This window comes from Girardinichthys multiradiatus, chromosome 12 (assembly GCF_021462225.1).
Source record: "Girardinichthys multiradiatus isolate DD_20200921_A chromosome 12, DD_fGirMul_XY1, whole genome shotgun sequence".
NCBI classification, from domain to species: Eukaryota; Metazoa; Chordata; class Actinopteri; order Cyprinodontiformes; family Goodeidae; genus Girardinichthys; species Girardinichthys multiradiatus.
In genome coordinates this window covers 49,474,360-49,492,527 of record NC_061805.1, presented here as the reverse complement: position 1 = coordinate 49,492,527, position 18,168 = coordinate 49,474,360, and the positions used below count along the sequence as shown (strand labels likewise).

The 18,168-nt window shown below is 43.0% G+C and overlaps 1 protein-coding gene across 4 annotated transcripts in view; it reads right to left on the bottom strand.

The window, feature by feature from the left end:
* Nucleotides 1–18,168, bottom strand: part of LOC124877345 (ral guanine nucleotide dissociation stimulator-like) — a 65,826-nt gene that overhangs the window by 40,425 nt on the left and 7,233 nt on the right. Inside the window, exon 2 of one of the 4 annotated variants that reach the window (XM_047380459.1) lies at nucleotides 16,585–16,735. The exons of 1 other annotated variant lie outside the window; for it this stretch is intronic. Coding sequence is in view for 2 of the 3 variants with exons in the window: in XM_047380455.1 (XP_047236411.1) it covers nucleotides 27–131 (105 nt within the window). In the remaining variant the exon portion in view is untranslated. Of the gene's footprint in view, nucleotides 1–26; nucleotides 540–7,942; nucleotides 8,086–16,584; nucleotides 16,736–18,168 lie in introns of those variants that run through there. 2 more of the 4 variants (XM_047380456.1, XM_047380455.1) reach the window with 2 other exon arrangements.

Below are 18,168 nucleotides of genomic sequence, written 5' to 3'. Positions count from 1 at the left end.
TTGGAAAAGCAAAGAAAACATCCAACCTGTGTGTCTGATCTCTGGACCGGATGGTAATAATCCTCTCTGTCCCAGCAGCAAGCGCCAGTCCTGGCCAGCAACCCACAGCTCCACCGGGCCCAGCACCGCATAACGACTCCACTCAGAACCAGATCCACTCAACCCTGGAGCTAAGACCCATCAGAGATTCCACTCCCCTCTTCACAGATTGGCTGGACCCTCGCAGATACTCGGCTCGCGCGTGTTTACTTTACTGGCTGGGTCAACAACACAAAGAGCAACACTGGAAAAAATTAACTTGTTCCGAGAAAACAGAAGGTGGTTTAGGAGAAGCTCTCCGAGTCGGTCCATTTCTGTCAGAAGAGAAGCGAAACCCGCTTGGTGAGGATGTCAGATCTTCCCAACAGGAACAACACTGACAGACCGCAGCAGGAAGACGCTCTGAAGGAGCTCAGGTAGAAAGCGAAAGCTACAGATGAGGCAATGCAGTGCAGGGGACTTCCTTATAACTCTAAGAGAGGAATTTACCACAAAATACCAGCGGCGGTCGGTCCGGTTTAACAGCAACGCTTGGAGTAAAAAGCCTGGTTGTCATCAGCTGTTACATTAACAGCACCAGCACCAGAATTCCCCAGACTTCTGCTTTGAGTTTCTGCACTCCAAACACAGAAACAGTCCTATAAACTGCTGCATTTGTGTCTATTTTTAAAAACCAACAACAACCGGCAAGAAGCAGGAAATATTCAGCTTTTTAATTCATAATATTAAGATTTTGTAGAGTTACAGCACGGACCAACAGTTTTATACCAGTCCTCATTCATTTCCACTTTTCTTCCAAGCAGCCGCTCCTTGTAATCTTTTAAGCACTAAGTTGTCCGAGCTACCTGGAGGCCTTTTAAAGTCTTTATTCTGGACTTTTCACCCAATCGGAATCCAGTTCTGGTGACCACAACAACTGGAATCACATTAAAATAAGCTACGAGCTAAACAATCAACAAGTCACATCAAAACACAGAGGAATGATGCCAGCACTGAAGAAAACTCCCCAGTCAGAAAACATAGAACAGATGTGGGTTTATTAAAGACCCGGCATCATTAGAAACAAATTAAAGGGGTCTTTATAACACATTAGCGCTCTGAACCCAGTAGATGTATATACGCCAGTATAAACCCTGGCTTAAATTTGGGGTTTCTGTCATTTTCACTTGATTTTTGGAGTCTAAATCCTGACAGCAGAGAATTTTTCCAGTACCCCTGAGGTTAGATTCAACTTTAAAACCGTGTCAAAAGGTGTACTTTCTTTTACTGTGACTGCAATACGAACAAAGTAAACCTCACACTTTTCACATGTTTCTGCACCACCCCACTGTCCTATTCTGAAGCTGAAGAAATGACCTGGTGGAGAAAGTTCAGGTGCATCACAGAGCTCCCTGCAGGCAGAAGTTGGTAATAAACTGTATTTGAGCCATTGGTTCCAACCAGAAATGGAAATGGGAACGGCAGAACCATGAAGGGAGATCTGGGTCACCTGAGTACAGAACTGCTGATGGTTGGAGCATCAGAGATGAATAGGATCAAATTTTCAGCGACGTAACGAGACGTTTTGTTGGGTTCTTCCCCGATTCTCAGACCATCTCTGCTGCAGAGAGACTTTCTCAGTAACTGACAGAAACAGAAAGACGGGTCTCTTTCACACACAAAGAGCAGCAGAGAGATCCGTCCCTCTAACAGCTTCTGGATTTATTCCCAGCTATTATTACAGCCAGCAGAGCCTTTCAGGTTCTCCTCCGAGGTCCTGGCATTTAAAAAAGCTTTCTCATCCCGACTGCAGCCGAGTGAGAGACACAAACAGCTCTGCTCTGAGGAAACCTGACAACGGTCACCAAGGCAGGGAACATGGCAGCCATTTTTTATTCCCAGTCTCTTTAAAGAGACGCTAAACTCTTTGTTTGCTGTGCACATTCATACACATCTCCTCTTTTAGGTATCTGTCATCAGCATCGCAGCCGATTTAGGTAAAGTCTGGCAACAAATGAGGGACAAATGCAGTTTCTTCCGTAAACATTCCAGAGTACTAACTAAAACTAGTTATCTGCAAACTAAACATTTCCCTCCTTTCTGTTACATAAATCTGAATCAGTTTTTAGCTAGCACAGCCTCCAACGAAACAACAACAGATGGAAACGGGGTGAAAATTTCAGCATGTTTGCAGCTCTGCCACTGTCTCTTATCTCCAGGCACTCATTGCCTGCCCAGACATGGCCTCCAGCGGGTTTCTGCCTTCCCCAATTACTTCTACATCCACCTGTACAGCTGCTGCCAACTCCCTTTTCAATTCCCTTTCAGTTTAAACACACCCTGGAGCCATTGTTTGCAGCCAAAGTGTATATTAATGGTATTATAGTCTGCTTATAAAAACCTGCTTTTCCTTTTTGCAGCTTTTCATCCCTTTTTTGCTGCCTTGGCTGCGAGCTACTGGACCTTTCCCCATAACTTTGAGATCTTCACAGATACTGTGGGAGCTAAATAACATGACGTCATAGCAGAAAACAATCTAAAATAGAAACACTTCCCTTCAGGGCTGATTATTTGCTGACAAACCACTTCCTGCAAGATGACTGCTGAGCGCCCCACCGAACATTATCGAGTCTGCAGAAGTCCACTCATTTCCTTCACAGCTGAATGACAGCTGGACATATCGGAGCATCCGTAGCTGGAATCATTGAACTGCTGTTTGACGGTTTATTCTGTGCACATCCCTGTTTTCACACAAATAGTTTTAAAAAAGGCTGTTGAAAGTTGGCTGAAGTCATTCAAAGCTAATAATAAGCAGTTAAATACGAGTGTGAACTGATCAGGACAGTCTGCAGACCACCCAGGCTTTTTTATGTCCGTCACACATTATTAGGCACTAACCCCCTTCGATCAGTGCTCACATTTACAGAAATGTTCCTGAATATAGAAACTCAATGTGATGTGAGAGTTTTACACATTGTGGAAAAATAAAGATACAAAACATTCAAAATTTGCCTCAAATAACACAGAGCAGTTAGTAGGCTTGCAGCAAGAAGGTCCCGGGCTGGGCTCCTTCTGCATGGAGTTTGCATGTTCTCCCCGTGCATGGCTAGGTTCTCTCTGGGTACTCCAGCTTCCTCCCACAGTCTAAAAACATGACTGTATGGTTAACTGGTCTCTCTAAATAGCCCTTATTTATGAGTGTGTGCATGGCTGTGTGTCTGTGTTGCCCTGTGATGGACTGGTGACCTCTCCAGGGAGGACCCCACCTCTCGACCAATGTTAGGCGCAAACTCCCCAACGACCCTGCACAGAAAAGCAGATATAGGCAATGGATGGATGGATGTCTGGGAGAGGTGGGTAGTTGGTTGGGTTGGTTGGTGGTTTTAATGGATGGATGGAATTTAAGAAACGGGAAAGAAAATATAGTCTGGAAATCTAAATATTTCTCTCTTCTTTTTCCATATTTATCCAGACATGAAAACATTTCATACGATTTTCCAGATCATGTAGAAACTCTACTTCAGACTTGCTGCTAAACATCAGACGCCTGAAAGCAGCTCATGTGTGAAAGAGGTTTAAAATGGAAGCCTTGCAGTGTTGCACCTTCATCAAACAGGTAAATCACAGTTTACCCTCAGATTGTTCTAGACTCTTATGTTTCGGAGCAATGGCTTGGAAGATTAAATGATTAAAGGAAGCTCGGGTTCTGTGTGGTCCAGTTGGTGGACCAGACGACCTAGGATCGATTCCCGGTCAGCAGGTCTTCCCCTTTTCTCTCCACCCTCTTTCCTGTGTAATTACTTTTCAATAAACGCTATTAGAGCAAAACTAAATACACATTTAAGTATATATACATTGCAGAGTAAAAATAATGTCAGAGAATTTATGTGAGTTTATTTTGGTTACTTTTAGCACCTCACCTGCCAAAGCCCTGAGCAACCAAAATGACTTCGAGTAAGCAGGCCCCATGCATTTTCATTGCCTAATGCTTTTAATGAGCACAACATGCAGAGGTTTCTTCAGCAGTGAGAAAAAGCATCATCAGTTCCTCCTTCCAGGCCCCTCGTCTTGTCAACATATCACCAACAATCATCCTCTGATGCTGCTTTTAACAGAACTACGTTTAGCGAAAGGCAGGAAGTCAAAATGGGCAGTCGGGTCCAAATGTGTGAAAAACAGAGCTGATTAGCCAATCAGAAGGCTACAGACATATGACCTTTTGTAACTTAGAGGCTGTGTTTCAAACAGGTGAGCTGCAGCAGAACTGAAGACATCCTGGACCAGAGCAGAACTCTGAGAGGTCAAGGCTGCATCTACTGGAAGGCATCTATCCAACAAGATAAGAAATGTTAAAGATAAATGCATCATTAACTCATCTACAAATCCATGCTGTCTTTGTTTCTTAACCTGCAGCATTAAAAACAGAAAAGCTCGATCACCTTCACCTAATCCTGAACACTTCCAGATTCAGATGTCCTCAATAATCTCCTCAGATCTGGACAGAACGGCTGCTTCACAGCTTCATAATTCATGAGAAACAAATCTTTACGAGCAGAGGCTGCTCTTTATTTCACCCCCATCACCCGGTTTGACCCCATTACAACAACAGACCGACTGCAGAGACAGCAAGAGATGTTTTTACACCTCAAAGAAGAATTTAGGTCACTAGAGACACCATCGGGTGTTGGAGCTGAGAAACCCTGAGCCTGAGAAAGAGACGTCAACAGAGATCATGTGAATGATTTCATCAAACATTATTGTCAGGAAATCTTTCCAACAACAACGTAGCTTTATGTTTCCAACCGAGGCGCTGCTGGAACAATAACAGCCTTCAGTGGAGACAGCGAGATACGTGTGTGACAAAACGTAGACGCCAAACAGCTGCGTAACTCTGAAGCCCAACAGTACATGAATGCACCATTTGTTCGCGTTTTATGGGAGCAGCAATAGTTAGTGCATGCAAACTTTGATTGGTCGCTGTTTTCAGTTTTAGGCGTACAAACTGAGTCAGAACCTCAGACTTGTTCTGTCATTTCTGTATGTTCTTTGACAAGATTAAAGACCTTGAATCAAAGAAAGAAGCTCTTTTTATGGATATACTTTTCCAGACGTTACTCTGAAGATATCCGAGATATCAAGTTGGCCAATCCTGTGAGGCAACCAATCAAGTGGGTGCAATCAATTAAAGTCATTTTCAGAACACCAACAACCTAATGTTAGCATTCTGACTGCTCGTTTTTCAGTTTTTATACTTTATATTCAATTTCTCTTCATACTTCAGAGAAACATATCCAGATTTTTGGATTCAAGATTATTATTCCTGTCTGCTGCTGTTAAAGCGGCCAAACAGCACCACCTAGTGGCTTCAGCTGTTATAGTCTGAGATCATTTTGAATTGCAAATCCACAAGTAATGGCTTCCTGTCTCCAGTCACTTCTCTGAGTTGGAGTTACAGAATAGCAGAGATGCACTGATATGAGGATCAGGACCGATACTGACTTCCGATATTAATATTGCTGTTATGGATGAAAACCGATATTTACCAGCTGACATTGCTTCTCAGCTTCACTCATTCACAAACGGTAACAAGATGAAAATAAAAGTTGACTATTAATATTGGCCCAGTTTTACTTATCGGGCCGATACCAATATGTTAGAAAATGACAAACATTGACCGATATCGATGTTAATGCCAATACATCATTTAAAATAATTTTCTCTGATCGGATCATATTCTGCTGCATTAACATGTGACTCAGACTGAGTTATTTTGGCTTTGATCAGGGGTCATAATTTATCATGTTTTATAACAATTGACAACTGACTCAAGGAAGAATCAGAACCAAAATAAGGTTAATTATAAACCTTCAGAAAATGTCATGCAATTAACGTAAATTATACATCAGATTTGGGTATCTCTATAATTTATCAGACATATTTAACTGTGGAGATAAAAAAGTGTCTTGGAGTTTAATAATATTTTACCACCATCATATTTACAGAGTCGGTCTCAACCTGAAAGCTAATGCAAAGTTCTAACCAGCTCAGGTCTAGAGACTACATGTCCAAACCGAAGACAACAAGAGGACAAACCCAGGAGAACAGGCTGGATCATTAGCAGGTTCCTGCACCATTTAGTGACAGGAGGATTGGATCAACTGATCTTCTGAACCAGGTGAGCTGGAGCGCCTGAAGCAAGCAGGACAATGGACCCTTAAAGGAGAAACTCATAAAACAAAATCATACATCAACGCTTCCTCCTTGGTGTTGGTTTCATTCCATAAGCTGGAACGAACCAAACACCAGCTTCAAATCAGATTTTATGCATTTGTACCTGATTAAAAAAACACCTGAAACATTTGAGTCCAAAAGCAACTGCTGTTATTTAATGGGCGATACAAGCAAAATGTCTTGATCGAAGCATAGAGACAGGAGAGGTAATTATCTAAAATTATCTAAATATGAAGCACTTTAGATTAAGACTTAACCGCAGCTTTCACATCAGGTCGCAGGTAATCATCCTTAGTTTGCAGAGAGCAAAAGAACGATTGCATTATCTTAAAAAAAATGAAGGAAATGTAATGAAGACATGATCAAACATGTCAATATATCAAAGCCTTCTCTGTGGGGCGATGGTTGCCTCAGGGTTTGGTGCACACACAACCCCACAAACAGACACGCATTCATACCGAGAAAGAACAGAGATCATAAAAACCCAGGAGACGGCGAGAAGAAAACATCACAATATGAACGGAGGTGAGAAACTTCGCTCAGGTTGTGAGTTCATGAGTGACGTGTGACAAAAACAACGACTCAGCGCCAGGCGGAGGTGAAAAAGTCAACAGATAACAAGTATGCAAACAATCCAAACTTCAATCTCTGACCTGCAGACCTGATTAAACCGCAGCAGCAGAAAGTCTTACGTTCTGTTTAATAGAGGAATTCCCGTCGCTCAGAAAAAACACAGCAGCACAAAAAAATCGCAGCCAAATCAATTCAGTGCTCCAGAGCACGCCACAAGAACAACAAACTGCAGATTTAATCTGCTTTTACGTGACAAGAGTGCCTTGTTAACCACACACAGAGGACAGACTAGCACTCCAACTCACTGACGCACAAAAACACTACATCTCTGAGGACTTTCTTATGTTTTAAATCCATATGTGTTAATTCTGCATAGAAAAACACATTTATAGGTCTAAAGTTATGATGCAATAATAAACAACAAAATCTGCACTGCTTCACAGACAGATGAAGGAATCTGACTTGCAAACCTCATAGGAGTGCTACAGCAGAAAGATCTAGATTGTTTAGATTTTTATTGTCTAGAAATGCAGGAAAAGCCTCCAGATTTAATCATCAAACACACACACACACACACACACACACACATCCAGAAAGAAAGCAAACGCCACTAGGAGCTGCAGGCTGACTCAAACTCACGGACACGCATTTTCACAACACAAACACTCGCTCTGTGAATGAGGACTTTGATAAAATGGAGTTGCTTATTTTTAGATGGAACGACAGAAAAACATCTTTCACAGGTCTGTAGAAACGCTGCAGCAACAACCAGACTGACATGCACACTTGATACCAGTACTGCAGGAGAAAGATATGTAATGTTTACTATGTGTATCTGCAGATTTCCTCACCTTTACGTGACAAACTGTAAACCACACACACACACAGGGGCACCTGCTGGGCTCCTCAGGCACAAATGTTCTCGTACTGCTGCCTATTTTATGAAAACGCTGTTTACGCTGCGATAGGCAACAGCTCACACATGCACACTCCTACGTCCAGTCCTGAAAGACCAGAGGCCCGCACAGCTTCAGAGAAACACAATAAAAAGAATAATAATGTGGGCAGACATTAAAATGGAATGGCAGCCATGTCTCTGCAGAGCGGCGGCGGAGCTCACCAGGTCATCCAGGATGCTGACGGGGAAGTCAAACATGCACATCTTGACTGGCTGAGCGAGCGCTCTGTGCAGGCTGAACAGGGACCTGGCTTCCATGCTGCACAGTCAACACGCCTTGCAGCCGTCGCTCGTCTGCGTGCAACAAACATGCACTGATGAAAAAACAGGAATAATCAGTCGAAGAAGAAGAAGAAGGGAGTCCCCATGCTGGCTGTTAACTCACACTGCCTCTCACCAAAAGGCGAATCCGACTGAGAGAAAGGAGAGGAACACCTCCACGTCCTCCTTTTCTTCACAACAAGCCAGCACCCCACTCATCTCCAACCCTCCCTCTTGCTCCTCTCCCTCCTTCACTGGGGACCGTCTCAGCTGTCAGCAGCTGCTCTCTGGTTTTTCCGTCTTCTGGAGGTTATTGCCCAACAGCTCAGAAACCTTCAGCTGTTCTGCCACGACCGCAGTGTGTTTGCTTTCCTCTCGGCTCACTGTAACATCCAGCCTGAGACGCTCAGACACACAGAAACACGCAAAGAACCGGGCCGACTCAAATGCAGCAGGTACACAGAGGAATTCATTTCTGCTTCATTATGCTGCAGCGATTTAATCAAGAGAGAAGTCTCGGCTCTTTTCAGCTGCCAGAGAGCCTGTGAGCCCATTAAAGATGAAGCAGGGGGCCTGCTTCTGAGGCTGGGGTGTGGACCCGCCTCCTCTTTCATTAATGCCACCAGGAAATGTGAACACAGACCAGATATTCAGACCAGTTTCTCAGAAATTCTTTTTAAAATTGTTTTCCTCTCCTTTCATCTCTCATGATGTCTGAACAAGTCCAATGAAGTCTGAAGATCCTGCACATAAAACCAGACAGCTCAATGTTCTTAATCGTTTAATAACTCTTTTAGGGTTCCTGCACTGCATCGGTGCAGACATGGACTTTTCCAGAACATTCTCAAGATGAAATATTGCTCCTTGTATCTAGAGGCCAGATGTTAAAATATGACTCCAACCTCTTTAAAAGCCCAATGTACAACTTGGAGCGGTGCTTAATGGGATGGGTTCACATTTTCTTAATGCAACACGTTTTCACGCCAAGCAGTACGTTTTCGTCCATTTTATTTACCCAGAGAGTTCACAAGTGTTGTTTTGGCAACAGTTTACATTCCACCATCAGCTGTTGCCGACACTGCATGTGATGCCATCAGCTCAGTTGTTGCTAAGCTACAGACATAACGCCCCAATGCGTTTGTGGCGATATCTGGTGATTTTAACCATGCTTCACTCTCTGCTACACTTCCAACGTTTCAACAGTTTGTCAGCTGCTCTACCAGAGAAAACAAAATGTTGGATTTGTTTTATGCAAATGTCAAGGACTCAAACATCTCTACAGCAAGACCTCCTCTAGGCAAATCAGATCACAATCTTGTTTTTCTCTGCTCAAAATATAAGCCCCTTGTTCAGAGACAACCTGTAATAAAGAGGACTGTGAGAAGATGGTCACAGGAAGCTGAAGAAGCTCTGCAAGGTTGCTTTGAGGCTACAGACTGGGACGCACTGTGCCAGCCACATGGAGAGGACATCAATGCCATGACTGAGTGTGTAACCGACTATATAAACTTCTGTGTGGATAACATCATCTCCACCAGAACGGTGAAGTGCTTCTCCTGGATCACCAGTGACCTGAAGGACCTGCTTAACAAGAAACAAAAAGAGCCTTCAGAGAGGGAGACAGAGAATTATTGAGGAGTTTACAGAAGCAACTTAAAGTCAAGATAAGAGACAGCAAGGAGGTGTACAAGAAGAAGCTGGAGAGCAAGCTCCAGCAAAACAATATCAGATATGTGTGGTCAGGGATGAAGAAGATCACAGGCTTCAAGCAGATGAAAGATCGGAATAATGGACGTCTGGACAGAGCCAATGAACTGAACACATTCTTCAATAGGACCCTCTTCAGTTTCCTTATCACTGTGGAGTTGGAGTTGGACCCACAGCTGCCCAGTAACACCTCAAATGTTCCACCTAAGCCATTGACCCTTCTGCTTCTACATGTTTACCTTCAACCATATCAGAAGATGCTGATGCTTCCTTTGCTTCCCCCTTCCACCTGTGTGTCTCAAGAAGTCAAGTGAAGATGCAACTGGAGACTGAATCGGAATAAGACTGCAGGTCCAGATCATGTCAGCCCTAGAGTCTTGAAGGCCTGTGCAGAGCAGCTCTGTGGGATTCTGCAGCACCTCTTCAACCTTAGCCTGGCCCAGAAGAAGGTTCCGGTGTTGTGGAAGACCTCCTGTCTTGTTCCGGTACCAAAGAAAACTCACCCCTCAGTCCTCAATAACTGTAGACCTGTTGCCCTGACATCTCACATCATGAAGGTCCTAGAGAGACTCCTGTTGGCCCACCTGAGTAAGCAAACAGTAAACCATCAGGATCTCCTTCAGTTTACTTATCGTTGTGGAGTTGGAGTTGAAGATGCCATCATACACCTGCTTCAACAAACCCACTGTCATCTGGACAAAGCCAGCAGCACTGTGAGGATCATGTTCTTTGATTTCTCCAGAACATTTATTACAATCCAAACTGATTTGCTTTGTCAGAAACTCCAGAAGACTCAGGTGGAGGCCTCAACAATCTCCTGGATTAAAGACTACCTGACAAACAGACCACAGTTTGTGAGACTGAAGGGTTATGAGTCTAACCAGGTAGTCAGCAGCACAGGAGCACCATAGGGGACGGTACTCTCACCATTCCTTTTCACTCTGTACACCTCAGACTTCCAGTACAAGACAGACTCCTGTCATCTGCAGAAATACTCGGATGATTCTGCAGTCGTGGGGTGGATCAGAGATGGACAAGAAGATGAGTACAGGAAGGTGGTGGACCGCTTTGTGGCATGGTGTGGAAACAATCATCTCATTTTGAACGTGACTAAAACAAAGGAGATGATTGTAGATTTTAAGAGAAACAGGAATAAGTCAAAAACTATTTCTATCATGGGAGAAGAAGTGGAGGTGGTGGAGGAGTATAAATACCTCGGTGTTCACCTGGACAACAGACTAGAGTGGAGATGCAACTGTGAAGCCATCTACAAGAAGGGACAGAGCAGACTGTACTTCTTGAGGAAGCTTAGGTCCTTTGGTGTTTGCAGCAAGATGCTGCATATCTTCTATAAGTCTGTTGTGGAAAGTCTGATCTCTTCTACCATCATCTGCTGGGGAAGCAGCATCAGAACCAGGGACTTAAAAAAGCTCAACAAGCTGATCAAGAAGGCTGGTTCTGTTCTGGGGACTCCTCTGGAACCTCTGGAGATTGTTGTGCAAATAAGGATTCCTCATAAAATGAAGAACATTATGGAGAACCCTGAGCATCTTTTTCATAAGACTGTCCTACAACAACAGAGTGTCTTCAGTCAGAGGCTTCTTCAGATCTGCTGTAAGACGGAGCGCTACAGGAGATCCTTCCTGCCCACAGCCATCAGCATCTACAACGGCTCTTTGAAGAAACCTTCATAATATGAGCTATAACAACATTTAATTTCCCTTTGGATTAATAAAGTATTTTTGAATTGAATTGAAAAAACAACACAAAGAGGAACTAGAATATGTCAGAAGATGCCCACAAATCCAGCGTGCCCCCACTTCCTTCTATAAAGCATTAGGAAGGAAGAAGCTGCTGAGTAACGCAAGAACCAGAGACTCGGAAATGCTGAGAAACCTGGGCGCTACAGTGATTCACACTTTTTCTAGAGAGCAGAAAGGAGCCCACAGCATCACTTCTCTCCTCAGACAAGCAGTCATGGTGTGAAAACTACAGGTCCTTCTCAAAATATTAGCATATTGTGATAAAGTTCATTATTTTCCATAATGTAATCATGAAAATGTAACATTCATATATTTTAGATTCATTGCACACTAACTGAAATATTTCAGGTCTTTTATTGTCTTAATACGGATGATTTTGGCATACAGCTCATGAAAACCCAAAATTCCTATCTCACAAAATTAGCATATCATTAAAAGGGTCTCTAAACGAGCTATGAACTTAATCATCTGAATCAACGAGTTAACTCTAAACACCTGCAACAGATTCCTGAGGCCTTTAAAACTCCCAGCCTGGTTTATCACTCAAAACCCCAATCATGGGTAAGACTGCCGACCTGACTGCTGTCCAGAAGGCCACTATTGACACCCTCAAGCAAGAGGGTAAGACACAGAAAGAAATTTCTGAACGAATAGGCTGTTCCCAGAGTGCTGTATCAAGGTACCTCAGTGGGAAGTCTGTGGGAAGGAAAAAGTGTGGCAGAAAACGCTGCACAACGAGAAGAGGTGACCGGACCCTGAGAAAGATTGTGGAGAAGGGCCGATTACAGACCTTGGGGGACCTGCGGAAGCAGTGGACTGAGTCTGGAGTAGAAACATCCAGAGCCACCGTGCACAGGCGTGTGCAGGAAATGGGCTACAGGTGCCGCATTCCCCAGGTCAAGCCACTTTTGAACCAGAAACAGCGGCAGAAGCGCCTGACCTGGGCTACAGAGAAGCAGCACTGGACTGTTGCTCAGTGGTCCAAAGTACTTTTTTCGGATGAAAGCAAATTCTGCATGTCATTCGGAAATCAAGGTGCCAGAGTCTGGAGGAAGACTGGGGAGAAGGAAATGCCAAAATGCCAGAAGTCCAGTGTCAAGTACCCACAGTCAGTGATGGTCTGGGGTACCGTGTCAGCTGCTGGTGTTGGTCCACTGTGTTTTATCAAGGGCAGGGTCAATGCAGCTAGCTATCAGGAGATTTTGGAGCACTTCATGCTTCCATCTGCTGAAAAGCTTTATGGAGATGAAGATTTCATATTTCTGCACGACCTGGCACCTGCTCACAGTGCCAAAACCACTGGTAAATGGTTTACTGACCATGGTATCACTGTGCTCAATTGACCTGCCAACTCTCCTGACCTGAACCCCATAGAGAATCTGTGGGATATTGTGAAGAGAACGTTGAGAGACTCAAGACCCAACACTCTGGATGAGCTAAAGGCCGCTATCGAAGCATCCTGGGCCTCCATAAGACCTCAGCAGTGCCACAGGCTGATTGCCTCCATGCCACGCCGCATTGAAGCAGTCATTTCTGCAAAAGGATTCCCGACCAAGTATTGAGTGCATAACTGTACATGATTATTTGAAGGTTGACGTTTTTTGTATTAAAAACACTTTTCTTTTATTGGTCGGATGAAATATGCTAATTTTGTGAGACAGGAATTTTGGGTTTTCATGAGCTGTATGCCAAAATCATCCGTATTAAGACAATAAAAGACCTGAAATATTTCAGTTAGTGTGCAATGAATCTAAAATATATGAATGTTAAATTTTCATCATTACATTATGGAAAATAATGAACTTTATCACAATATGCTAATATTTTGAGAAGGACCTGTATATAAGGGATCAAAGAAATCTCGAGTGGCAGAACCTCCTGGTGGCCACTCCTGGAAATTTGTCAATGTCTTCAGTGTTTCACAACAGGTTTAAGAGACCCTTTAATTTAAGCTTTGAAAGAAAAATGGAGAGCTGAATCTAACAGGAGTGAGTTTGTGAGTTTTAGAGTGGACAAGCTAAACGTTGAGGTAATTTTTCAGAAATTCCTCCTCTAACAGAGGGAGGAAAACAGAACCTGGAAAAGGAAACCAGGTTCCAATAAAAGGCTGAATTATTCAAGGAGTGTGGGATCCCCTTGTCACATGTCGATGTGCCCTTAGGCAAGGCACTTAACCCCAAGTTCCCTGCCGATCTGCTTGCTGGTGTATGAATGCGTGTGTTAGTGAGTATGACTGAGTGAATATGGCTCTAGAACAGCGCTGTATAAATTCAGTCCAAACTCAAACCGAGGTCCTGACATCCTGAAGACTGAAAGTTTCACACAGTCACTTTAAGTGTGCATAAATCAGTCAGCAGTGTTATCTGAAAAAACTGTGCAATAATTAGAGATTCTACAACACTTTCAATAGTTTGAGAATCACCAGTTTGGGCTGTCTGGGGCTGACGGTGCTGGTGTGTGTAAAAATAATAAAATAAGTTAATCAGTTGTTTTTCATTGCTGACCGATTATTGATCCAGATGATAGTTTTCTCTGCCAAGCATCATCGCATTGGTTCCGTCGTCTTGGAAGAGCAAACAGGACGTGTTAGGAACGTCCTCTTAGGACAAGATTTTATTACTTATTTTATTATTATATTATTTTAGGTTACAATAACTTGGGTGTTTTCAGAAGTTTGACTTTATTCATTTGTTTCTCTTTATGTACATAAATATCTCCAGTATTTCCTTGCGTTTCGGCTACAACGGACTTCAATGAGTGTGTGTCTCCAGAGGTTTTAGTTGTTTTCTGTCTATTATTAACCTCTGTGCAGCAGGTGGCTGAATGTAAAGGCCTCTATAAATAAAGTTGGATGGATTCATCTCCAGTTTGTTGCAGGGAGCTTTATGGGTTAATTTTACATTGAACTCTAAATCCAATAGCAAGAAGTCCCTCTATTTTGGTGTGGAAATTACACACATGGAGATGAAACTGGATATTAAAGTAGTTTAAATGAAAAAGCGTGGAGTTTTTCAAAGGATCCAAACCCAGAATATGTGACATCATCGCAGTAAGCAGAGCACTCAGTGTCGAATGTTCAAGAAAACTAAATAAAACGTAAGCTGCAGTCATGTAAACCGTACTGTAATTAAAGCACGATCCAGTCGGGTGGAGTCCAAAGTTCTGCGACCCGTTCAAACCTTGAACGCTGTTTCTGCTGTAAACTAGAGATGAGACATGGAGCTGTGTGCACGATAATCCCCGTCTATAAGGGAAAATCTTGTAAATGTATTGGCAACAGCCAGAAGAAAATATTCTCAAATGAGTTACAAACACTGAAATATGGATGTTTTAAAGCAAAAATCATGGCGGAAACTGAAGAAGAAGAATATAAACTTCTACTTTGCTCCTGCAGGTCACTGTAAATCATTAAAAACATTGGGCCTTAATCAGAAGAGCTTCAGAGGAGGAATCACATCAGACTGTCTCACGTCCAACACAACTTTATTTAAAGTTTTACCTAATTCAACCAAAACCAAAACCAACCAGGCAGGAAGTTTGGACATGAAGAAACGTCTGACTGTGTTTTGATGGTCATTTGAATTTTACTACAGTTAGAGTCAAACTGTAGTTAAATCTGAGTGTGACGGCATGGGTGACCTGTGACCTGGCATTAGGACAGCATCAGGAAAGCATGTTACTGCTGAATGTTGCAATGATGATATCGACTGTAATGAACCCACGTCTTCCGGACTCGTTTGCATTTCCCCACAATTTCCTCTCAGCTTTAGCATCTTAGCCACTACAAAATATCGGTGAATCTGACTGATGAGCTGTTTGAAGCATTTGTTTCTTTTATTCTGTTAATATCTGTGTTTTAACTCCTTTTTCTTTGATGCCAAACTTTAATGCTTTGATACTTCCTGCCAGGTCCTGTGGAGCATCTCGGACTGCCTTGTGTATGAACAGAGCTTTCTGAATAAACCGGCTGGTCAAGCAGTTAGACTCCCTCCAGCTGGACAAATATATTATCTGCATGAAAAGTTTGAATGCATGGCACTTTAAAAATCATATCCTGGCAAAACTTGCAACCACGCAATCCACTGCTGTTGTAATTGTAAAAATCTAATATACTGTAAGGGTAAGAGTTAAATTTGGGCTTTGTTTGCTCGTCAGCAATCTTCACGATTATCTGTTACACCTTTGATGAGAAACTCCACTTTTAAAACCATGTAGCGCCTCACCAGCTGTGTTCTTATTAGCAGAAAAACCCCACAGCTGTTTTCTGTAGCTGGGTGCAGCTGAGGATTTCCCCTCAGCAGAGAGTTTTGGACATTTTCTTCATGGCGTCTGCAGCTTTGAACCTGAAGGCCTGAGGAGCTGACGTTTTAACTCAACGTATGTAGGTCAGACAGCTTTTAACCCAAATGTCTGAATGATGATAGAACGGAAGTACAGACGTATTGAGCTACTTCTGTATTTTACTGGAAGCCTCTGAGGTTTTTACTTCAGCACTCTCACCACTTTGTTTTTTTAATCACAGACCAAAACTGAATTCAGTCCAGGTTCAACATGTTGTGTCATTAGTAGCCGTTTTTTGGATTAATAAACAGTAAAATTAAAAACGTGGCTCTTCTTTCTTTCCTGCACTCTGAGCTAATATTTGCATCTTTACAGGACGGCTGGTTTGAATAATTTAAGCGTGCTTTCGCTTGTGGCCTTGAAGAATTTAAACGGACAACAAGGACTGAACTCAGCCCTCCTTCAGATGCAAATGATGTGGATTTAAAAGTACTGCGGCGAGTGGAGATGGAATGCTGCTGCTTTAGAAGACAAAACACACACAAGGACAGTGGAGGAAGAAGATGAAGCGAAGCAGCAGCTGAAGGAAGACAGCGAGAGGCTCTGAAACACCACTGGGAACCGTTTTCAGATGCAGAGGCCGTCCCACGGCTGAATGCTGCGAGAGAGCCGCTGTCATGGAAACAGGGAGGCAAAGCCGGCTCTTCATTGGGCTACGTGAGCTCACTCCCCCTCCTCCTCCTCCCTCATCTACAGATACCCAGCAGCTAGGACAGGAAGCCAGAAACTGACCTGCAGCTCCGCTTCCTGCGGCTTCACAATGACAGGACGGGCGGTGCAGGTACACAAGAGGTCCGTTCATCTGAGACGCTGTTAATGCAGCAGAACAGCTTCAAGAGAAAAGATCTCCTAGCTGGAGGCATGGCCTGATGGTTCCTTCATCCTGATTAACAGAAACGTGGTTTTGGTTTACAGGCTGAGCTCAGATATTACACAACTTAAATCACATTAAGGTTTACAGTGTTGGCATACACCCCCCTCCAAAAGCAGTTCCTTTATTCTTGCTGTAAGTTGTAGGTTTGGAGAGAAAATATGGATAAAATCAACATTCCAGCTTTTATTTCCAGGTGTTTACATCTGGATTATTTTCAACAGTGGGCAAAAGTAACAAAACATGTGACTGTTGCCCAGGTGTGTCCTATTAGACTGATTATTCAAGGACCTGTGGCACCGAGTCTCTTCTCTCGGTCGGGTTTTCATTGTTCAGACTGCATTTATCAGGGATCAGGGGAGTCTCACAAACATTAGCTCTAACCAGTGAAAGGAAAACATCAGCAGTTGAGAGCCACTGTTTTAAAGTAAAACTTTAAAACGGTGGTGTCCAAACCTTTTGGCATCCGAACCAAAATCGGCAAGCTGAAAATAATTAGGGGCCAAGAAATGTGATCTTTTTTAATGTCTTGCTAAAGGAAAGGAATAAATTGTTCCCTGTTGTCAATAAGCACAGGATACGGCTCCCTCGTTCTACAAATACAGTTTAACGAATGTTAAACCAAGTCTGCCCTAGAGTAAAAATCACTGGATGTGTGTGGTCCTAATTAATGTAAAATTAAAGTTTAAAACCTGGTTAATAATATATGTGCTGTACCTAACATTTGTCATTTTTAAGGATTTTAATTTGTAAGGAAAAATTTCACCATAAAACTGTGTAAAAAGTGTCACCTGGCAGGCTGAGGACTGACTGTTGAACTGAATTTGGGGGCCCCACAAAACTGATCCAAGGGCCACAAATGGTCCCTGGGCCGCACTTTGGACACCACTGGCCTAAAACAACTGTTAGGAACAACAGCAACAACCTCCTGATGGAGAGAAGGATGGAGAGAGAACAATCTACTGGTCAAGACTTTTATGGACAAAAGAGTAGAAGTTACGACAAAAACACAAACCAAACAGCAGAAAGAACAGGAAGGTCAGGCCGGCCATTTGCCAAAAAGTCAAGAGCGAAACGCCAAAAAATCTGGGAGGTCATTTTAAGGCCTGATGAGACAAAGATGAACCTTTACCAAAGCAACGAAAAGCAAATAAAGATCATCAGGTTGGTAATAAATGAGGAAGACATCATTAAATTGGAAAGAATATCAACGTGTTTGCCAACCAGACCGCTGCAGGTCAGAACCGGACATCAAGACTGGACATCTGGAAACAAGCAGGTCTGATTCTCTCCTGCTCATTCAAACACTGATGAACGTCCCTTTCTAAAAGTGCTTCTTTAGGCAACAAATTTCAGGCCCAAGCTTTTCCTACGCTAACAAAACAAATGTATCAAACAAAAGCAAATGGAAAATCCCTGAGGAAAATAAACCGGAGAACAAAAGA